The sequence below is a fragment of the Lontra canadensis genome, unplaced genomic scaffold, assembly GCF_010015895.1.
Source record: "Lontra canadensis isolate GAN:19392208 unplaced genomic scaffold, GSC_riverotter_1.0 scaffold45, whole genome shotgun sequence".
NCBI lineage: Eukaryota > Metazoa > Chordata > Mammalia > Carnivora > Mustelidae > Lontra > Lontra canadensis.
Genome location: NW_022631039.1, coordinates 12,225,820 through 12,248,958, shown reverse-complemented (window position 1 = coordinate 12,248,958; position 23,139 = coordinate 12,225,820). Strand labels below are relative to the sequence as shown.

The window sequence follows — 23,139 nt, the reverse complement described above, 5'->3', positions numbered from 1 at the left end:
GGCCAACAACACCAGTTGTCCCTGGGGACGAGGGAGGCATCACTCCCATGTGTGTGAGTCAGCAGCCACGTGGGGACAGGGCGTCCACACCCAGCCAGCGGGCTGCTGGCAATACAGACACAACTGTAGATTTGGAAGTGCTCCAACCCCGCGGTCTCTCCCCAGAGCCTGGCCTCGCCTGTGTCTCTCCTTCTTGGCCAAGCTCTTCCTGAATTTGAGAACCTCCCTCCTTTCATGTGTTGTCTCACCACTGACTGGGGACGCCGGGAGTATGGACAGAAGCTGACGGGCTAGCTCCATGGGTCTGCCGCGTCTGCCCTTGGAACTACCAAGCCCTGAGCTCCTTGTTACCAAGTCCAGGGCTGCTTCCTTTGACTCTGGCCAACACCGGTCCCCGTCTCTGTGGCACGACCCCCAGCTCCCGGGCTCTGCCTCTGCTCTCTCCCTGGAGCCATTCACTCCCTCTATCTGTCTGCTCTCCTGGGGTGGTTACCTCATTCCTGCACCCTTAGGTGCCTTCTGGACCCATGCAATTCCTGAATTTTCTCCCCCATGTGCTCCGGTGGCAATGCCTCCATGCATCTCCAAATTCTAGGCCAACCCTTGGGGGGCAGCCTTGACACCTTGCAGCCCTCATGCCCACAGCCTGTCAGCTGGTCACCATTTGTTGACTCGCAGTCCCCAACATCAAATGCACCATCACTTGCTCCTTTGTCATGGCCCCCACCCTCCTTCGGGTGCCATCTGCTGTCTGCATCCACGCAGCGGTCCCATAGCTGGTCTTCACAGCTGGGGCACCTCCCAGCTTCAGCCCAGCCATCTCCAAGTACGCCTGTGGCTTGTGGGTGTTCAAAGATGAGCTGACACACGGATCGTGGACCCTCACCTCGCCAGGTGCTACATCCTTGCGTTACTGACCCAGAGCAGGGTCCACAAATCAGGCCCATGGACCAAATCCAGTGCCTGATTTTGTGAATGGAGTTTTATTGAGATGCCCGTTCATTTACATACTGCCTGTGACTAATTTGCCAAACAAAGGCAGCGTTGAGTCACTGTGACAGAGAACATACGTCCCTCAAAATTTAAAACGCTACCCGGCCCTTCATGGGAAGCTCCCTGACGCCTGTCCTTGACAATCAGCAAGCCTCCCAGTTACGCAGACCCCAGTGCAAATCCAGCCCCTTCTGGGACAAACAATGTAAGCCCCTTTAGGCTCTGTTTTCTAAGGTGTGGAATGAGAGCAAACATCCTCCCTGTATCGTGAGTTTTGCAAATACAAACTGCATATGACGTGGTTGGTGAATCAGGGACCATGGTTTGCACTGCACAGACCACCAGCGGTCCCAGTCCAGTCGTGGCCTATGGGCCTGGGTCTTGCTCTGGTGGGAAACTCATTCTACAGGCAAGGAGGAAAACCCTACAACAGGTGCAGGCCTTATGGCTGGCTTGTTTGAGTGGCTTTCACTGCCATGTCTCCTGCCAGTGAGGGGGGGCCTGGCAGGGACTGGGCTACCAGAGGGCTCCCGACCTCCTCCTTGTCCCTGCTGGGAAGCACCCATGGCAGAAACTCTCCAACCCCCTACACTGCTCCAGACTCCCATAATTCCTGCAACACACCCACCAGTCTGAAGGCCGGACCATCTTTCTCTGCACACTCATTGGTGCCAAGCCCAGAGGTGGGTCCAGGCTGCTTATGAACACGCGTGGCCATAATGGTGGGTTATCGCTTGAACACCGTGAGATCCTGCATTTAGCATAGGGGCTACACTAAATTCAAGCCAATCTGTCTGAGCCCAGAGTGTGCAGAGACTGGGCCTCAGCTGGGTACCTTTCCTAGAGGAGCTTGTGCTTGTTGGCTGTATTGGTTATCGATTGGTTATCAAAGGCTGTGTGACAAATGTTTCCTGGGCAGCTGCTTGAAAAAACATGCATGTGCTACACCACCGTGGGGGGGAGCCATGTGTTCAGGTACAACCGAGCTGTGTCCTCTGCTTTAGGTCTCGCCCAAGGTGGCACGCAGGGCAGCTGTCTCATCTGAAGGCTGGACTGGGGAAGGAGCCATTTCTAAGCCCACTTGTGTTGGCAGGCCTCTGTTTTGTGGGCTGTTGGACAAAAGCCTCCCTGGGCTCCTTGCCATGGCGAGCCTCTGCAGGGGGTGTCTCCCTGCATGGCTGCTGGCTCCCTCGGTGCAGGAAAGGGCAGGACAGAGGGCCAGCCAGATAGGCGCTAGCCATGGGGAAGCACAGTCTCCTGGAAGCCAGTCATGGGGCCGCCACCTACCGCGTCTGGCACATTCTGCTGGTCAGAAGCACGTGCTTTCAGGAGGGGATCACACAAGGGAGGGTGTGAGTAGCAGGAGGTGGGACCATGGAGCGTCACCACCATCAGCCATCAGGATGCCAGCATCCAAGGCTGTGGAAGGTAGAGTGTCAAGGACACACGTGGGCTGCTCCTGGCCCACAAAGGAACTGAGAGGAGGGATGGACGTTTAAACATGTCAGTGACGTGACTACTGACAGTCCCCATGGGGACACAGCCAAAGCAGGCCCAGGACACTGTCCACACCTGCTGAACAAATGAGCTTGGAGCAAGATCCTGTGTTCAGGCCGCCTTACAGAGTGCCACCTCCTTGCTGGCTGCCGAGTTGCATCCTCTCAAAACTTATTTCATTTCACCTCTGAGACCTGTTCAGTCTGGTCTTTTCTCCTGTTTGGCAAAAGAAACTGAGGCTCAGAGATTGAACCGTATCCCAAGTCCCACAGGCTGAGCCCAGATCCTAAACTCACCATCCAGGGCTTTGTCCATGACCTCCCACCTGCAACCTCATAGCCTGGAGTCCATGACACTGACTGTTTTTGAAAGACAGTTTTAGGGACCTGCTTCCCGATTTTTCTTATTAAGCTTCCTGAGAGTTGTGTTAGTTCCCGCTCAGCAATGAGGGGATTGGAAGAAGGACGGGCATTTGAGCTCAAGTGAGGGGCTCGGGCTGAGTGAGATGGGGCTGGGCTGCAGTGGCTGCTCCAGGAACCCAGAAACGTGGTCTTGAATCCCCCGCCCTCCCCCGCGCATCGTGCTAGACACCGGGCTGTCTGGCATCGAGTGCGGTGTGAGTCGAGTCCCGGGGCCAGGCCCTTCTCAGTCTTCCCGTGCAGGAAAGGCAGCGATGAGAGCCCGCCTCCTGGGGTTATGGGGGAGAGGCAAACCCAGACAAAAGGCTTGCACACGCACCCCATGCCGCCCTCAGCGCCATGGTCACACCCCACTGCTGGGTCACCATGATTCCAGCAGCTGCAGACTAGATGAGAGCACGCTCTTCAAAAGGCCCTACAGGCTTCTGGCGAGCAGGGGCTTCCGCTTGAGAAAAGGGTGATCCGTGTCTTTTGTGTTCATTACAGATTTATAAAACACGATCTCCTCACTTTGAATTCTGTTGTAGGCTTTTTGTAAACATCATAGTACAATGTCAAATTGAGCACTCGTTTACAGACCCGGAGTTTCTCTGGGCGGCCCTGGCAGCTGCCTGGACACCTACAGGGCCCCGGGCATTGGACTTGACGTTGGGCGACAACAGTGACTCTCCTATCTTCCTTCTGGGGACTGTGCCCCTGCCCCAGAAGTGCATGAATCTTTTCTGTTTCCGGGCTCAGCTCACCTTTTGAGATTCTGCTCCTTTCCCACGTTCCTGCGCTGAGTCATTGTTCCGGCTCCGGTCTTGACTTGCCCCCCACTGAGCTGAAGAACTATGATCTGGTTAAGCCTTCTTTCTGTATTGCAAAGGCCCCAGAGGTTAGATAATTACACAGAGCCGGAGTCTGTCTCCAGGTATCCTGGCCGAGAGGAACAAATTGTATTGGCAGAGTTTGCCGAGAAGGTAAACTATGTTAGAGAATTCTATTTCCTGTTTGCTTCGACAGGAAATCAGAGAGCGTGTTTGGCCAGAAAAATGGTGATGTAGTTAAAGGGAACTGATGAATGTGTAATTTTTTTATTATATCAAACAAATACCTGTCTCGTTATATTGAAATGTTAACAGTGATCCTCAAGGTATCAGTTAAAAAATTGTTCTACCCAAATAATAAATCCCTGGGCTACAGAAAGTGAAAGAAACCTAGCATAGCCTAGCATGGCCTAGCATAGTCTTACATGATTTAGCATGATCTAACATGATCTAGCATGGTCTAACATGGCTTACCATGATCTAGCATGGTCTAACATGCCCTAGCATAATATAACATAGCCTAGCATGGTCCAGCATAATCTAGCATAATCTAACATGACCTAGCATGGCCTAATATGATCTAGCATGGCCTAGCATGGTCTAGCATAATCTTTTAAAATGTTAGTACAACCTAGCATGATCTAACCTGACCTAGCATGGTCTAATATGATCCATCATGACCTAGCATGGCCTAGCATGATCTAACATAATCTAGCATGACCTATCATGGCCTAGCATGATCTGACATGATCTAGCATGGCCTAGTGTGACCTAGCATGATATAACATGGCCTACCATGACCTAGCATGACTCGGCATGATCTAGCACAGTCTGACATGGCCTAGAATGGTTCAGCACTGGCAGATGCCCAGCACGGCCCCAGGTCCACTAGCATCTGGATGACCATCTGTCCGATGTGACCCCAGCAGATACCCTACCCTGTTGCCCTTCCCGTTCCCACCCCTTATGTGGCCCTCGCTTCCCTGGCCCATAGTCACATGTCGAATCCTCCCCGTTATTGAAAGACACCCTTTTCCAGGAAAGACCCTGTGTCCCCCAGCCAGAAATGACTTCTCATAGCCCTTTGAACCCGTCCTCCCATTACACACTCTATCATGATTACTGCAATTTCTCTCTCTTGTTACACGTGTTGCTGCATTTTGTGTCCACCCACCCCTCAGTGCCAAGCCTAGGGCCTGGGGGATACTCAGGAAAATGTCAGCACATTACACTGTGGCGACAACCAGTCACCTAGTCCTAGCGGCTTAATCACCAGCGGCCATTTCTCTCTCACGTTCCCTGTTCTCCTCAGCCAACTGTGTCTCTCCTGCTCCCTGTCATCTTCTCCCCAGGACACAGACTGAGGAGTCAGCCCCCGCAGGGGAACTGCTGCTCAGGTGGTAGTGGGGAAAGGGGAGATAGAAGGCCAGGGACCTTCTGGAAGCTTCTGCTGGAAGGTGGCCTGGGTCACTCCTGCCCACATGTCCCTACTGCTCCCCTGTCATTGACTACACTGGGGTCAGAAGGGGAGACATGTGGTCCCTTCGGGAGGGAGATATCACAGGCCGCAGCACCCTTCCTCAGAGGCAGTGGGTAGTTTGAATGGGTGCGTGAGTCTGCACAATTAATTCCTGCAGGATAGAACCCTTCCCTGCCTCTCTCAAGCAGGCAACCACTGTCATCTCTTTTTCTCCATGGTGAGAGCACAGGGCGGGGCCTGTCCAGGGGCCGGACCTCATAGCGGAAGCTCTTAAATGCTGACAAGGGAGGGTCTACAGCTCAGGCCTAAGGAGCGACCAGGTCCACTCAGGACCTGGTGGGCACAGAATTAGGTGGCCGTGAGCCAGTGCTCTCCTCTCACCAGCAAGTTAAGACTGAGCCGGGCACAGCCACGTGGTTGTGGCAGCTGCTGGCTGGCCACTCTGGGGCAGCACGTTGGCCCAGTGGTCGTGTGAGGTGGACAGAGCGCTGCCCTTCCTGCTCTGGGGAGCTTGCATGCAGGGCCTCCCTATGCAGTCACCCAGAACCCCAGAAGATTCCAGAACTCTTCGGGTGCAGGAGCCTGTAAGGGTCCCGAAGTTCCTCCGTTGCTTCCTCTGTGAGCTCACTCTTTCTGTGGCCTCTGTGGCCAGGGTAGCAGGGCCCACCCCTTCCCCCAGAGGCCCAGCTCCCAGCAGCCTGGGGGGATCGTCAGCCCTGACGCGAGGTGTCCCCTTGGCAAGCCAGCTCTCGGGGCTGCTTGTGGGCAGTCTGTGTCTCAGCATGTCCTAGAGACTGCTGTGAGAAAATGCTGTTTAGCCCTGATTTCATGCATGTTAAAAAAGCATCTAGGTCTGATTTCTGTGTTTACCGTACAGCACAGGCGCAAATTGGGGAGAAGGAAGGCAAGGGCTCACCGGGAGTTCCATCCGTGCCTCCCCATCTCCCCGCACACCCACAACGACCAACAAGCCCTGTATCTGGGGTTGTAAATAGCAGAGCCTCCCTAGGTCGGGTCGTCCTGCCAGCACAGAGACTCAAATGCTTTCGGGAGCCAAGGAAATAATGCCTCAAAACTGACATGCTCCACTGTGTGTTTACACGCATTTCTCTCTTCCCTGCTTATGTCGTCATCAAAAAAGTCCTTGTTCCCCGCAGCATTTTTATGGCACAAAAGCTCTGGGCTGCGGGAGAGCTGGTGGGCATATCAGAGCAGCTCAGCTTGGGGACAGCAGTGCATGCAGCTTGGCTGCCCTGAACAAGACAGTGGGTGGGTTTTGGCCAGCATGTGACGACCCCAGCCAAGATGCACATGGCCCTTGAGTTCTGGGAGCCTCCTCGAGCCCCGTTTCTGTGGACCTCCACGTCCAGAGAACATTTGAAAGCCCGGGCTTTGGGAAGGAGACCCCAGGGTGGGGGCAGGGGGGCCACACACAGAAGGTTCTAACCCACTGCCAGGGTAATGGCCGTGCTCAATTTTGCCTTTCACGTTTTAATTGTACAACAGTAATTTTGCGATAGAGTTGCCGATGGCAAACATGCAAAAGACATTAACTTTATTTATGTTTTGGATTATTAATGTGGCTGTTAAAATTCCTCCAGTTAGTTTTGATTGAATTGTTTTTTTGTGTGATTCTGTTGTTTAATGGAGCGGTAAATAAGAATTTCTGATAATGAGGTCGAGCATCTGTCACAACAACCTGGTGTGGGTTATTAACATTTCCATTAACGGCAGGGTGGGCAGCGATAATTCGGGAGCCGCACAGTTAGAACAAAATAAATAGTCAGTGTCAGGCTGAGTGGGTGTTAATTACTATTTTATTCTACATGGGGGTGGGGGGAACGGGGTGACTCTCGAAGGTCATTCTCTCCCGAGAGCATGTGTGTGGGGCCATCGCCCTCGGACAGCAGCTGTTGTGTCGTCTCTGGAAATATTCCTGGGCCCACAGGTCGAGGCCCCCAGACAGTTCCTGGGGCCCCAGGGTCCAGCCCAGCACAGATCCGCTGGGGCAGTGCACTGGCAGGCAGGACAAGGGAGTAGCTCCCGGGGGGGCAGAGAGTGGCCCATCGCGCAAGGAATTCAGAAACGGCGCAGAGCTCATGGATGCAAAGGAGACAGGCTCTGCATGTACGCATGTGCTCTCTGCACTCTCCCAGCTTCCCAGGGGCCGACGGCCTCAGTGTCCTCCCCACCTCACCAGGCACAGTGTGGCCCTCGGGGCAGGAGGACCAGATCCTCAGTGTTGGAGCCTTAAGGGCCCTCGGAGCAGGGGCACTGGGAGCAGGCAGTCTGTGCTCCTGACCCCATTAGGGGGCAGCCTTGATTCTGCAGCCCCAGGGAACAGGGCCCCACAGCATAAGATTTCTGGGATGGGCGCACGGATGCCTTAGTCTCTCCATGTTCCATCCAAAACGCAGTGCCTCTCTCCACTGCTAACGTAGCGACACAGCCCCGAGGCCTGCAGGACCTGCCGCTCATTCAGGAATAGGCCCCCAAACGCCCCCTGTCGAGCCCCGGTTAGTGCTAAAACCACAGATCCTCCCGCACGCGTCACACCTTGATGTCCCAGCAGCCCTTAGCCCAGCCTGGCATCACCACCCCGCGTCCCACTCCCGAGGCATGCAGATGAGCAGATCAGACCCTTGTTTATGAACACTCTGCGAACTGTGTCTCAGTAGAATCCGTTTCCTCTGTAATCGTCCAGACTGTATTTTATGCATCTCTAAACGTGATTCTGGGAGCATTTCGCAGGGTTCCCTGGCTTAAAAGCTGGACGGCCTGGGCAGGCTCTCAGGCAGCCCCCTCTGCACTTAGGGGCCCTGCACATGGCAGCAGATGCCTCAGCTTCTGTCCTGTGCTGTTCTCTCCTTAGCCCCGGCCATGGCTCCGCAGAATATCCAGGTGACCCCGCTCACGGCCAGCCAGCTGGAGGTCTCATGGGACCCACCGCCACCGGAAAGCCAGAATGGAAACATCCAGGGCTACAAGGCAATGCTCTCTCGCGTGGTTTGACTCTTCCTTCCAGGTCACTCGTAGGCCAGGATAAGTGGCCTCAATCCCCAGAGTTCCGGAGTGCTTTGCTGGAACCCCGGCCACACTCCGTGTCTTTCCAGCAGACAATCAGCTGACGTCCGCCCAGAAGGCCACAGGCGATCCTGAGCAGCTGGAACAGGCTTAGCCTGACCTTGCCTTTTGGGCTCGGGGGTGGGGGTCCGGTGCCCTGCACAGCTGGCTTGTGCCCAGCAGCCCCTCCCTCCCAGGCCCAGCCAGGAGCCCTTCCAGGGAGGGTGGGAGCCCTTCCAGGTGGGAACCCACCCACTCTGGGAGCCTCCAATATCTCTGCTAAGAGTAAAACGGAGCAGCCTAAAGAAGAGCAGGTTTTCCAGCCCAGCTCTGCCCTTGGGTTTCTATTGGATATTTCATGAGGTCTGGTGGGGGAGTCCAAGAAGTTGCATTTCTCACACGTTCCCTGGGGGTTCCTAGGAAGCCCACTTTGAGAACCACCACACTCGACTCAGGATTCCACATTAGCTAAACATTTTGGACATGGGGCAAAAGAAAGGCAGCAGGCCGATGGGTGATAACACAGAGCAGGTTCATCCAGCGGGCAGGAAGCCCCCCACGCCTGTCTGCAAGGCCACATCTTGTGCAGAGAACTCAGAAGAACCAGCTAGAGCGTCCCCAAAGAAAGCAGCTCCGGGCTGTCCCCGGCAAACCCCCCAGCGCCTCCCCTCTGCCGGCCCAGCTCAGTCAGTCATCGGTTTCTGTGGGCCAGCCTGCCCTGACGACTATTGGGCCAATTAAATGTCCATTTAAAAATGATTTTTGTCAGTGTTTGATGAAAATAAATACCTTCCTCCACGGCAGGGCTGTTACAGTGATGAATGAGGTAATGTGAAGTCCTGTGAGCTTGGAGGCAAGATGCTATTTATGTATGTCCAAAATATGTTTTCTAATTTCCTTAATGATAAAGACATTGAACTTGGGTATTGATCTCAAGTTAGTAAGGCCTGACCGAGTGCAGGATCGGATGTGCACAGTTGGGAGAGTAGAGGCTGGCCCCCACCGGGCCGAGTCGGCAGTGCCCGCGGTCAGGGTGCGCGCCCACGCGGGAGGCACTCCCCGGCTCTGCAGCCGGCTGCCTTGTGGGCCAGCGGCTCTAAGGGCCTGGCTGGGTTTCAGCCCACAGAGCCAAGGTGGATCCACGAATGGGTGTTGTTTTTGGGCAGCCGGGCTGGCACTGGCACAGGGCGGCGGTCCTCGGCCAGTTGTCCAGGGAAGCGATCCTGGACACCTCGTCCAGCCATTGTACTCGGGCATCTACTCGCCCAGGAGCACATATGAGCTAGGGGAGGGGAAATACATCTGGGAGAAGCACGGGGCCTTCCCCACAGTGCTGAGCCCAACCTGGTTTCTCCCCTGGCTATTTTTCGTGCCACGCGGATTGAAGACTCACGTGTCGGCCTGCCGTGGGAGCACAGGGCTGAGGCTCGGGTTGTCTGCACAGGCTGGAGCAGAGACAGATACGGTCAGTCTCCTCCTGTCCAGAAGACTGAGGAATGGGGCAGAGGCCATAAACAAAAGCACCCAGCTCTGGAAGGGGGAAGGCATTCACGGGGTACTGGAGGAAAGTGCCACTTCCGTGATCAGTTAGGCAAAGCTCCAAATCTGGAAGGACAACTCAGAAACACAAATTACTGGCTTCCCAAACTGTAGTAGCAGCTGAGGAACCCCTGCCTGACCCTGGCTCAGACCTCCCTCTCCCCTGCTCTCTGCCTTCCCAGCCACAGTGTGCACCCCCCCTCCCGCCAGGGGCTTTGGGCTCAGGCCCACAGTCCTGCCTACTGGGCCTGCCTCTTCCCCCACGAGCTCCAAAACGGGGCTGCCACCCCATGCCCACGGCCTGCCTCCAACCTTTGGCTCTTTCCAACAGGTTTACTACTGGGAGGCAGACAGCCAGAATGAAACAGAGAAGATGAAGGTCCTGTTCCTGCCGGAGACGGTGCTGAAGCTAAAGAACTTGACCAGCCACACCCAGTACCTGGTCAGCATCTCCGCCTTCAACGCGGCGGGAGACGGGCCGCAGAGCGACCCCCGGCGGGGGCGCACCCATCAGGCCGGTAGGAGCACAATGTGTTGCCTTCCCCCGGGGTTCCACTGGGCGCCCCTTCTCCCCCAAACCTACGGTTGCCCCCGAACCCCGCTGAAACAGCGGGCCCCACTCTCTGTCCCCACCGTGCTCTGCTCTGCCTGACCTGTAACACGCAGCTGTGTGTTGGGCGCTTTCTGGAGAGGCAGGCCTGGGCTCAGCTCATCTCCTTCCCCCAGGGCCTGGCCTCCGCCTGCTGTGTGGCGGCCTCCGGTACCCATGAGAGGGCTTCGAGTGCTGCGTGTTCTCCCTGGGACCCTCTAGGATCGCGGAGGGCAGGCAGACTCTGCGTCTGTACCCAGGCCTCCATCAGGTTCCCTCAGGGAGCTTCTTACTGGGGTCTTAGCCCCGGCGCGTCCACACCACTGGGAGACCAGCGCCTGTGCACAGAGCCCAGGCCACAGTATCAGGTGCTCCCCGGGTTTCCAGGCCACACACCACTGGAAATGGCTCCTGCCACCTTCCAGACTCCTGCTACCAGCCGGGACCAAGAACTCTGTGCGGCCGGGGGTCACCCTGCCTGCCGCCCCGACCCCACACACAGAGTGTTTCCAGCCTCATTCTCCCACACTTCTCAGCTTCCCAAGCAGCCTGGAGAACTTAAGAAGTAGTCAGGAATTCCCAGGAAATGCAGCTGGTCCTGGGGATCTCTGAGAGGTGCTCCGTGTGTGGGACCCAGGAAATGTAAGGCCAGGAGAGCCAGGGAGACCAGTCCTGCGCCGGGCTCCCGCAGTCCGCGCGCTCAGGCAGTGAACCCTACCAGGTGCTTCATCTCCTAGAGACGGGGACTCCCGAGCATCACGTGTCCTTCCCATGAGATGACTGGCCAACGGGCAAGGGCGGCTTCCTGAGGGCCTCAGCCAGCAGCCGGGAGGGGCCGTTTCTGGAATCCAAGCTGGGTCACCTGTTACTCCCCAGGGTACCGAGGACTTGGCAGGTCACAGGGTGACTGGCGGGAGCGCAGCCAAGAGAACATGTGCTGATTCTGGGAATCAGTCTGGACCCCAACACGCCCCACAGAACCCAGGGATGGGGGCGGGGAGCAGGCTCTGTCCCTGACCCCATGCCTGGCCCTCCTGGCCCACAGGCAGCTTCTCTGGCCCGGAGTGGCTGGCTGGGCCCCCCCTCCCCAGCCCCAAGGTGGAGCTCCAGAGGGCCCCCCTGCACACACAGGCGAGGGAGGGGAGGTGGGCGGGGCCTCCAGCGGCCTCAGTTGCTGGAACCAAAGCCAGAAACTATCCGCCTTTCCTTCTGCGTCTGCCTGTCTTATTCCTCTTTACGCCTCTGTCACTGTGTCTCTCAGGCTCCTTTGTGTTTAAACCCTGTCATTTTTTCTGCTCTTCTCAGGAGGGTCCCTGTTTCTGATTAATCCTGGGAAGTTCAGAGACAGTCAATAAATCTTTTCATTCCAGAGAGTGGAGACTTACTGAGTTGAAAATAACATCTAATAACCCTTTTATCCTATGCGGAGGCATAGACGTGGATGTAAATGACCAATAAAGCAGCCTGACTGAAAGTCCCTTTATGCTCTGTTCCTCCAGCTCCCGGGACCCCCAGCTTTTTGGCGTTCTCAGAAATAACCTCTACCACGCTTAACGTCTCATGGGGTGAACCGGCAGCAGCCAACGGCGTCCTACAGGGCTACCGAGTGGTCTACGAGCCCTTAGCACCAGTCCAAGGTGAGGCCTGAGGGGAGCGCGGGGACAGCTGTCCTCACTGGGGCACACACGCCACTTCCTAGTCTGACAGTGGGCAGCCTTGACCTCAAGAGGCCTGTGAGCCATGGCGGGGCCGGGACCAGAAGCCCCGCACTCTGGGTTCCAGCACAGCCCTCTCCCGACTGACTTACGATGAGACAACTTTGACCTTCACCCCTTGACCCAAGTTCTCCTGTTACTATTGCGTCCCCAGGGCACCACTTGTTAGGACCACAGGGAGCACAGAGGCCCATCAGCCTCCATGGGCATCCTAGGAGGAGCGCTGAGCCCCTCAGAGGTGTCTCTGCTAACACCCTTCACGCGTTCATTTCCTCGAGTCTTTATTAAGCACCTGCTGCATGCCAAGTACTGTTCTAGATGCGGGAACGCACAGAGCCGGGGAAGCAGGGGTCCTCACCCAACTGTTTATCAAGATCCTTCCTTCCCTGAGTCCATGAGTCTGTATTCCAGTGAGGAGAGAAGCAACACACCTGCAAACGGTCCGCGATGCGAGGGTGACCAGTGTTGGGAGGACCCAGGCGCCCCGAGCTCCCAGCCCCAGGCGAAGGCCTTCCCGGGGAAGCTCCACTGCACATGGGCCACTCGGGCTGGGGCCCGGGGTCCTGAGGCCAAGCCTGAGGATTGGGGAGGAGGTCACGTGAGAGCAGCGGGACCGGTCACCAGGGCGTGTCACCAGGGCCGTGTCACCAGGGCCGAAGCGCAGGGCCCAAGAGGGTCTGGCCCACACACACCAGGCCCCCCTCTGGCTACAACCACAGTCTCAACGCCGTGGAATGAAAAGATTTATTGATCAGCCTCACACTTCCAGGGATCAATCAGCAGAAGCACAGACCCTCTAAGGAGAGCAGAGGAAACACTTGCACACAGAGGAGCCTGAGAGACCCAATGACAAAGGCATAAAGGTGAATTTGAGATGGAAAGAGAAGATACAGAAGCTTCTGGGGAGAAGGGGTCGTGGCCCAGCACAGAGGCTCGGGCCTGGGAAGACCAGCGACGCTGCAGCACCTGGCAAGGGGCTTGGAACTGGGGGTCTGGGGGTGAGGAGTGGGGGAGGGGGATGCGTGCGTTTGCGGTGGCGACTGCCCACCACCTAGCGAGGGAAGTGAAGGGAATAGCCATGGGCTCAGTCATTCAGGGGCACAGCCGTGTCCTTGCTGTTTTACTCTCTGGCACTGCCGTAATCTCTCGCATACCCGTCACTCCTCCCCACTAACGGCTGACGTGCTCTCAGAGAGCCCCACAGACTTTGTTCCTCGTCTGCTGTGTGCCCAGCACCAGGCCAGAAAAGGGAGACCAGCCCAGGGTAGGCTGCCCCTGTAAGACATACCACCAGACTGTAACCATTACAGATTATTTAATGTCTAGGAGGAAAAAATACAACCAACACATCAAATAATATTGGCACTCCATTTAAAGCCCTGATAAAAGTTTCCTTTTAAAATAAGTACATTCAAGTAAAACAGGGGGTTGATTTGAAGAAAATTTAAGCACGAGATTTTATGTCATCGAATCTAAAACGCCATTATTGACTATAAGATTCATTGTTATTTTATGAAGTGCTAGGAAAGAAGAAATGCTTGCAGTAAACAGCGGCCCGGTACGTTTGCATCATCAATCCCAAATCAGAGACGCAAAAACATGCAGCGAGAGTCTCACATGGTTGATGCACTTTGCTGAATAATCATAGAGGCCGGGCAGGCATGTGGCTCGGGAATGGCAGAGGGCACAGCCCTGGCCCCGCGGGGGCTCAGTCACACCTGCTGTGTGCCTTTCAGACCCCGGTGCCTGTCTGGGGACCAGGTGGCCGGGGCGTGGCAGGGGTCAGGGTCCCAGTGGCACAAATCAGAAGGAGCCAGGCATCTATGCGTGCTCATAGTGCCTGCACAAAGGGCAGAGAGCCGCTGGACACCGTCCATCCTGTTGCCCAGTACTGTGTACACATATGCCCAGGTGTGTACACACATGCACACACACTCACGGCATGAGACCAAGCTGCAGACACTGTACACTAGTGCCACACAAAGGAGAAAGGATCACCAAGATTCACGACCTCCTCACCAAAACATTGAGTCTGCCTGTGCTCCCTCAGATAAGTGGCTTTTCCAAATCAGGGCAGTAATGGGTTTGCAGAATTTCTAGAAACTCCGTGGCAGGCACCCCTGGACCTGGCACCCAGGATGGCTCCCCGAGTCTTGTAAAAAAGTACTTGCTGTCCAAGCAAGACTACGGCCATTGTCCCCGCCGGGTCGCGAACCACGGCAGGCCCTGCTTTTCTGTCCCCCGAGTTCCGCCGTCCCGATGTCCCAGAGTCCCGCTGGCTCTCCATGTGCCTGAACCCACGGCCTCGCCTCACCTTCCAGGGAGAAGATCCTGCATGTGGTTTCCCTGGTGTGGTCAGGGTTGTGGTCCAGCAACCACGGCAACACGGCATCACTCACATGACGCAGCTAGACACTCCGGTCCCTCGTGCGCGGCTGACCCGTGGCTTCTCGGTGCTCCCTGTAAACACGGCCCCACGTGCATGCCCATGATCGTAGGTGCAATGGCGCAGCTCGCCCTACAGACCGGGCCTGTGTGAAACACCTGCACGCACTGGTCTGCGTCCTCCCACGGCTGCAGGGTGCAGCGGCCGCTTTTACTCACATCTCCCTAGAACTCAGGTTTCGAGCCCTTGAGATGGCCGCCCGGGGCTACAGGGGGGTATTGCGGACACGCGTGGGGTTTGAACTGGGGCAGGCTGGTTCGAGAGCCACCATGATGGGGAAACGTCTGGAACGCCTGCACTTCTGCAAGTAAACATGCGTGAAGGCTGCAGAGAGGAGCGTGCCGAGTGGTCATCAAAGCGTTTCCCAGCCACCTGTGGCGCTTGCCCTTCTCCCTCGAGTGACAACACGTGGAGTCACTTGGAAGCACCATTTCGCCTCTTCCCACAAGTAATAAGACTGTGGGTCCCCGGCATCGTCTCTTCCGTGTCAGGAGGGCTGGTTCTGCCCACCTGGATCTTCCTGGCCTCGGGCAGTGAGCGTGATCCGCTCTGAAGTCCGGGCAGGAGGAGAGCTTGGCAGCTCACGCATTTCTCCAGAATCTCGGGGCTCACAGCTTCCTCGGGTCCCCGGGGCGCTCGAGAGCAAACCGTCCAGACTCCCAAACTTGGACCACATCGGTGGCTCGGGCACATCCCAGACTCCATGATTCCTGCTCCACCGCGTGGCTGGCCCAGGCCTGGGGCTGGTGAAGGGAAACACCGAAGCTGCCGCTGGGCTCCAGGCTTTCCACGAGTCAGAGCGCCCTCCATTTCAACTGCAGACCCCATCCTGAAACAGCAGTGACCCCTGCTCCAGCCGGGGGTGAGGCCAGCCACGGGCCACACCCCCCCGTCCTCCCCCCATCCTCCAGCTTCCCTGGCCACCAGCCAACGGGCTCTTCCCGAAGAGCAGAGCTCACCACCCCTGTGCTGCCCTGGTTGACCCTGTGACCTTCTGGGGTACCCCTGCTCCTCACTAACATCGGTGTCACTGTGAGCCCGCCTGGTCGGACGGCATCTGCCAGAATCCCTGGCTTGGCCAGACCACGGCCACCAGTCCTGGCAGAGAATACCGGCCAGGAAAGGGCAGAGCCTCGCCCGTGACCTCTCTCTAGCCTTAGGCCCTTTGGGGCATTTTGACCTGGGGCTGGCGAGGGGCAAGAGGAACTTCAGTTGCACATGGGATAGTGTGTGTTGTTATGTAGTAGAAAAGGACCAGATGCTCAGGGATGAGGCCAGAGGGGCTGCACGGAAGGCAGTGATGACGATCACACAGCTCGGTGTCCTATGCCTTGCTGAGGTCAGACTGCCCTGCATCTCTGGCAGGCTCGTCCAGCCCTCACTGTCCCACTTCCATACCCAGCTCCGTCTCTCCCGGGGGCAGGCGGGAGTGGGGGGCTCCTCTTGTGGCTCCAGGAAGTCTTCATTGGGTCCCCTCCCCTAGGACAACAGCTGGCCAAACTGCTCAGTGTGCGGGGCCCTAGAGTGGGGGTCTCCTGGAGAAACCCAACCCCTGTTGCCCTCACGTTGGATCCAGATTTCCAACAGGGAATCATGAAAGTAGCAGGTGGGTCTCTGAACAATTTCTGGTTCTTCCCGATGCCCCAGAGATGGAGTGGCCAATGTAATGAAAACCTCAGGCATCTTTCCTGGAGGGCTAGAGTCCCATGAATTCTGCGGGAATGCCGGCCCTCTTGCGAAGATCACAGAAGACATGACGTGTGAGTTTATACACGTCTGTGCCATCAAGAATGGGGGAGGCTGTGAAATGGTGGTGTTGAGTAGTGGTGGTTCTACCGACTGCTTTTTCTGCCTCCTGGCCCAGCCGCCGGGTGGTGCCTGGGATTTGTGCAGGCAAACTCACCAGCCCGGGCCAAGGCGGCAGAAAGCCCAACAGCCTACCCCTGCCCGTGGGCCCTGGGGGTCACTCCATCGAGAAGACGGGCCCGTCTCATCCCGCCTCCCCAGGGCCAGTCCCCTGGTCACGGTGGGGAGCACCAAGCCACGCAGAGCCTGAGCCATGTTCTTGGGGAACGGATTTTATGGCAGAGCTACTTTTATGGGTTTTTTTAAATGTTTTAAACGGTAGTATTTTATGTGATTGCACCCCAGGGCTTTGTAGTGCAGAGCACGGTTTAAAAATTGACTAAATAAATAAGATTCTGACATCGTTGAAATGCAGGGGAGGTCGGACCAGCTCTACCTCCTAGTGGGATGGAATTCACAAAATCTGCACATGGCTTTGTTTCTGCTCTGGGGAAAAGGAAGGCGTTTGTTAATTAAAAAGGGGGGGGTGCTATGCAGAATAACTTTATATCCAAGAAGATCCCACCCATTTACAATGATGGTCATTGTGTGTGCAAACTGTCATCCCGAAACCCCTTTCTTGAGCCATGTAAGGTGAGGAGGGCAGCCTCTCAGGGCAGAAATGACCCAGAAACCTCAGATTCAGAGGTCACTCAAACACAGTAAAAATCCTTCTGAAATAGTCTGGAAGAGACTCATTTAGCTGAATCAATGTTCTGTACAAGGCATGGTGTGAAAACAGTGAACCAGCCAGAAGGTACTGGGACAACTGTAGGACAAGAGACATTGGCTTTGACGACTTTGAAGGGTGAACCCGTTTTGTAGTAAAGAGCACACTTTGTGGGGCTCTTCTGAGTTCAAGGCTACAAAAGGATGAAGGGTGGGGATAGCACCAGCCATCCACACAGAGGGCAGGCCCGGCCACAGCCACCCTGGACGGTCTGTTTGCTCTCCTGGCCAGCTCTGCTGGCTAATGTCAGAGCAGGGCACCCTTTCCTCCTCCCCCAGGGACACCCCATAGACACACATGGGGTGAAAGTTCTCAGAAATCCTGACCTTGGAGCTTACGAGACTTTTTTTGAACACGTCATCTTCAAACTTATTTAACCAGGGAGCCCCATGTCTGTCCAGGAAAACGCTGCAATCATATAATTTTCACTATGTGTCTTCCTCCCCAAATGTTAAATCTTGATTTTCTCATTACACAGAATACAGCCAACAACACGTTCACTTCATTTATGTCCGCGACCTGTTGTCTATCTGTCCTCCTAGTTCAAATCAGGGCTTCGATATTTGGTGTGATAGTCTTTCTTCATCCTTGCTTCCAAGCCCAAGGACCAAGTTCTCACTTGTGGCTGGGGGGCCTTTAGGCCACAGGTTGGCCAAACCAGTCCAGCTGGAGACTGCTTTTAGGGGAAGCCCATCTTCTTTTTTGCTCTCTTCTCCGGAGTTGGGAAGCTCCGGGTCACCAACACAAGCGACACAGAGCCTGTGTGGCTCAGAGTCCGTGGGGAGGGGAACCTGACCCCGGCACGGGAGGACGGCGGGGGAGTCTCCCCGGCATGAGGTGGGACTTGTGGGCCCCCTCCCTGCGTCACCCCATGAGGCTAGCTCTTCCCTTTGCTAGCACCACTTATCAGACTTGAACACTAATTACACTTATCTGTGCTGAAAATTGGCCATTACCACCACTAAACTCCTCCTAATTGTAAGAAATCCTTCCTTTGCAAGTTGGGGCCACCGTCACTGTTGTCACGGCAACATGGGTGGTACTCCTGGCGCTTCTGACCCCAGACCCCTCCTGGCCTTTGCTCTCTCTCGGTGGTTGCAGGGGTGAGCAAGGTGGTGACAGTGGACGTGAAGGGGAACTGGCGCCGCTGGCTGAAGGTGCGTGATCTCACCAAGGGAGTCACCTACTTCTTCCGCGTGCAGGCACGGACCATCGCCTACGGGCCCGAGCTGCAAGCCAATGTCACGGCCGGGCCAGCGGAGGGTAAGTGGAGCTCCGCCCAGGGCCCCGCGTCCACTACCGTGCCAGATGGGCCCGTCCTCGCAGCAGCCCAGGCGGTGGTGGCCCACCCAGAGCGGCAGAAACACAGAGGTCTTTCGGCAGAAGGGTTATCTTCCAAAGCTCGTGCCAGCACCAACCTCTCTAGATGGACTTGTTAAACAGAGATGAGCAAATTCCTAGGTCTTAAACACGTAATGTTTGGGGCTGTTTTCTGGAAAGCCTTGGAAGGAACAAGTGAATTTTTTAAAGGTTTATTTATTTACTTTTGTTGGAGGCAGAGGGAGAGGGAGAAACCCAAGCAGACTCCCCACTGAGCGTGGAGCCCGACTCAGGCCTCGACCTCATGACCCTGAGATCATGACCTGAGCCAAAAGCAAAAGCCCAGCCAGCTGTGCCACCAGGCACCCCCCAAATTAGTGAATTTTGGAAATGAGATATACAAAAGAGGTGTGAAGTGCTCACATCGTGCGAAGAAGCCCCAGAGCTTCCCACTGAAACGATTTTGGCCTTTGCTTGCATTCTTAGCAAGGCGAGGGTGACAGGATCTAGGTTCACGGCAGGCCCACCGCATGCCAGGCGCAGTCCTGGGCCTGTTGCATGGCTTGTCTCTGTTCACATCTGGCCCACCACTGGCCTCATGTGAGGCCACTGTAGCCTTCCCACATCTGGGCTGAGCAGAGTGTGACCAGGCAAGGCTAAGCCATCTGCCTGGAGAAGTAGACAGAGCCTGGACAGGGCAGGCCCCATGTGGGGGATGAGGAGCCCCCCGAGTGCCAATCTCCACCCTCCCCTGTCTCTTTTACCCCACAGGCTCCCCAGGGTCCCCCAGAGATGTCTTGGTCACCAAGTCAGCCTCCGAACTGACCCTGCAGTGGACCGAGGGGAACGCAGGCAGGACGCCCACCACTGGCTACGTCATCGAGGCCAGGCCCTCAGGTAAGGGGTGGGGCCGGGACACCTGTCAAGCTGGGAGCCTGAGAGTCCGAGCCCTCAGCTTCCTTGCAGCCTTTCCCTAACAACACGGACATGAGGGGAACTCGACGAAACGCTAGTCACATCTTTCCCTCTGCTCCGCCACCTCACGGGCATGAGAGTCTCCGTGTTTTGCCACAGCGCGCGTCCCTAGAGGCGTGGTCATTGTCATCCTCAGAAACACGTACATACAAACTTAGGGACACTTGCACACGCTTCCTGCTCGTGGTGAGATCCAAGAGTGTTTCCAGGGGCTCATCTCAGGCTCTGCATCTTTGCACCCAGTTGAGCCCCACTCCTTTCTGATCACAGTGAAGCCCACCCGTCACATGCCCCATCTTTAGGCTCCTGAAAATGAGGTCTAAGGTCTATTCCCTGCCCTGTCCGCCCTAAGGGTTTTCGCTCCCTCCCAGTCAGCGGTAATAACAAAGCACGGACATTATCGGAAAATCCGTCTCTGCTGCGCTGAGCCAGTCATTAGTCCTTGGAGCTAGGGGGTGTCACCAAACACAGAGAACACAGAGCATGTCCACCGTGACCTTCAGAGGGCGGCACAGTTAATCGTATCTGAGCTTGAAAACCCATGGTGCGCCTGGGCTGCCAGCAGAAAGCTCACCGCCCGATCCCGCCCACGGTGCTGGGCATCGCTGTAGTCGGATGGTTCAAGAAGCCATTGGACTGAGAGGGAAGGTCTGCGGGGTCACATTTGTCCCTGTGTCAGACTGCCCGCCAAACTGCTTCTGGGAGATGACTAGTCACAACCCCGTCCCAGAAAGTCCTAAGTAGAAAATCTGGTGCCTGAGACCAAAACAGCATCCTTTAAGGGCGATATGAAAAATTCTTTGGCTCAAGCACTTGCATGTTCAGCACGTCCACCCAAGGGGTCCTGGGAGCTTGTGTTGAACAAGGCACTTGGTCTGTCCTGGAAGCAGGGGTCCCGAATCGGTGACGGGCCTTCTGCGTCCACTGGGCCCCCACCAGCCTGTCGCTCTGAAAGTAGGCAGCCCCGAGAGCAGACAGCAGGTGCTCCGCTGAGGACATAGGATTCCCAAGCACTTTCTGAGACTTCAAGACCTTCAAACACGGGCCCGGTGAGGTCTGGGCCCAGCCGAGGGCCATGGGGGCTGCACCTACCCCAAGGAAGCAACTCGATGCTTTTCTCCCCGAGTCTGGGGAGAGCATTCATTGCGAAGGTAGTTTTGTGAGTTTTCAGGCCCAGCAAGGGGCTCCTGAGAATTCCTGAGATCCGTGGACATCACTGACCCCTAACTGAAACCCAGCTTGTCCTTGCCTCGTGAGCACAGGCGCGTTCACTGACTCCGGCTGCCGGAGCCCCGGGGCCCACACTGGGCTGCTTCCCCCACGTGCAGGTCCTGCCTCCGTCTGGAGCCTGGGCGGGCAAGGGCAGGGCATGGCGGGGGAAGGGGATCCTCTGAGGCCATGAGAGAGTGTCTCTTCCATCCTGTCTCCCGGCTTCAGGTGGTTTGCTCTCAGTCTAGGTCATTCTTTGCCTCATGGAGGCCTCACCCCCATCCCTGCTTTCTCCCTGTGTGCCCTTCTATCCCCGTGCCCGGCTGTCTCCTTTTTATGAGAACACTGGTCATACTGGGTTAGGCACTCCCTCAAGACCTCGTCTTGACTAATTATATCTGCAAAGACCCTATTTCTGAATAAGGTCACATGCTGGGACATTGGGGATCAGACCTTGAGCGCGTGAATTTTGGGGGGACACCATCCAACCCCCCCACAGTAGGTAAGAAACCGCAGACGTAGCTGAAGAGCCTGCGGAATTGGCAGCAACAGAAGTCACGCCGCTTCCCATCCCATCCCGGCCTCGCGGGCGCCTCGCAGCATGGCTTCCCTCGTCATCTGAACACTGTCCGGGCCTCATCACCCAGCGTGACCCTGGTATCACGGTGCCCCCCCCAAAATCCAGGCCTTTGCACCCGCCTTCCAGAGAACCACGTAGCCCAACACGTCACCCAACGAAAACCCCCCGTGACCCACATGGTCCGCAGTCTGGGGAGACGATGCTGCTGGGAACCTTCGGTCACCTCTAGGTACTTACAAGTATTAACAGCATAACTGGCTTCCCTTCATGTTTTATGCAACTAAAGCCATTCCGAGAAGGTGTCCCTTCAGAGTCAACAGGCTGCCAATGGGATCTCTGGCCCGAGAAAAGGTGAGAGGCCTCGTTCTAGAGGACACACATGCACAGCGGACCCCTGCCAACTCCCCTCCTTCTGCCAAGGGCTTGCTCCCTGACTAGAATGTTAGGACCTTCACCCCCCCACCCTGCGCCGATACAGTAGCTGTGAGAGGACCACAGTGGGGTCCCTGGGGTGACGGGAATGCTCCGTGTCTGGGCTGTGTCAGCAAGACGATCCGGTTGGCGGACACCAGAGAGAGAACACATGGTTTCTCTTTGCGTGATTTCCCGTAACTGCGTGCGGTTCTGTTTACAATTACCTCAAAATGAAAAGCTCAGCTTAAGATTTTAAAAATACATATATATATTATATACACACAATAACCCCACGATGGTGTCCTAAGGAGTCAAGGGCAACAGCACATCTTTGGAAAGGGCGTCTCCGGGTCAGAGGTCAGCATGGGGAATGGACCACGTCAGCAGCCAGACACGGCTTCATGGGCTCAGAATCCTAGCAGAGGAGAGCATATTCTGGCATTTTCTGAGCAAAGGGGAGGTTTTGATTCTCAGGCTTCTCATGGGGTTAGCATAACTTCCATCCACCCTAAAGAAGGAAGCAGGTGGCCTGTTGGAAGAAGCACAGCTTTGGGCAGTCTGGACTGTGGTGTGAAGAGCCAACCAGGACGCGGGGCTAGGTCTCGCACTGAGCCTCGCTCCCCGAGGGCCTTGGCCGGGTGGATGCCTCCAGAGATGGGCAGGACCCTGAGCTCCGTCAGTTGGTGCCGCGATGAGGAAACCGGCCCCCGGGGACCAAGATGCAAAAGGAGGCTGACCTGTGAGATGCCGTCTTGTTCCATGAGCGCTGAAGATTTCGCTTCTGCTCTCTTCTGCCCCCAATTTCCCCTTTCGTACCGTGGACCGAACCAGAGTGGCCGCGGGGTTCGCCGTCTCCCCACGGAGGGGTGCATCCTCCCTCCCGTGACAGAGGCCAGCAGCAACTCAGAGGCAAATGAAATGCTTTTATGGATTGTCAATATTTAAACACCTTGCTCGTGCCTTAGGGCTTTGGATCTCAGCTGGCATCTATTACAGGCCTCATTACACAAAACATTAAACGCTCTATCTTATTTTCTCCACCGAAGCTCTCTGGCAAGACTTTCTCCAGGCAGGGGAGTGGTTTCCGAGGGGAGTGGGGATCTGGGAGATGGGCCCAGGTTGTCATGAGGAGGTCTTATTTTTGATGGAGTCCACCTGGCCCCCGCGGGTCCCTGCCACCAAGTGTCTGGGGAGCCGGAGCCACTTGTCTGCCAGGTCTTCCATCTCCCCGCCCAGGCAAGTCTCCACCTTGCACCAGGGAGGCAGGCAGCTCGTCAGCTTAGTGGCTGGTGCCACAAGGCGCCCAGCGGGCTGGTGCAGGTGGGGGCAGATGGGGACAGGTGGCAACACAGCCTTTTCCTTTCCTGCACTGTCATGGTAACCCCTGCAAATTCTGTGGGGTCGCCCCACTGCCCACCTGACAGCAGCTAGGAGATTAGTGTCTTGGACCAGAAAGTGGACTCTCTCCTTCCCAGGAAGGACGGTCAGTGAGCACACAGAGCCAAGGACAGCCTTG

At 56.2% G+C, this 23,139-nt stretch overlaps 1 protein-coding gene across 1 annotated transcript in view; it reads left to right on the top strand.

Moving 5' to 3' along the window:
* Nucleotides 1–23,139, top strand: part of SDK1 (sidekick cell adhesion molecule 1) — a 230,773-nt gene that overhangs the window by 181,638 nt on the left and 25,996 nt on the right. Inside the window, exons 31-35 of the mRNA XM_032872773.1 lie at nucleotides 8,071–8,186; nucleotides 10,132–10,318; nucleotides 11,889–12,026; nucleotides 18,227–18,388; nucleotides 19,217–19,342. Coding sequence (XP_032728664.1) covers nucleotides 8,071–8,186; nucleotides 10,132–10,318; nucleotides 11,889–12,026; nucleotides 18,227–18,388; nucleotides 19,217–19,342 — 729 coding nt within the window. The remainder of the gene's footprint in view (nucleotides 1–8,070; nucleotides 8,187–10,131; nucleotides 10,319–11,888; nucleotides 12,027–18,226; nucleotides 18,389–19,216; nucleotides 19,343–23,139) is intronic.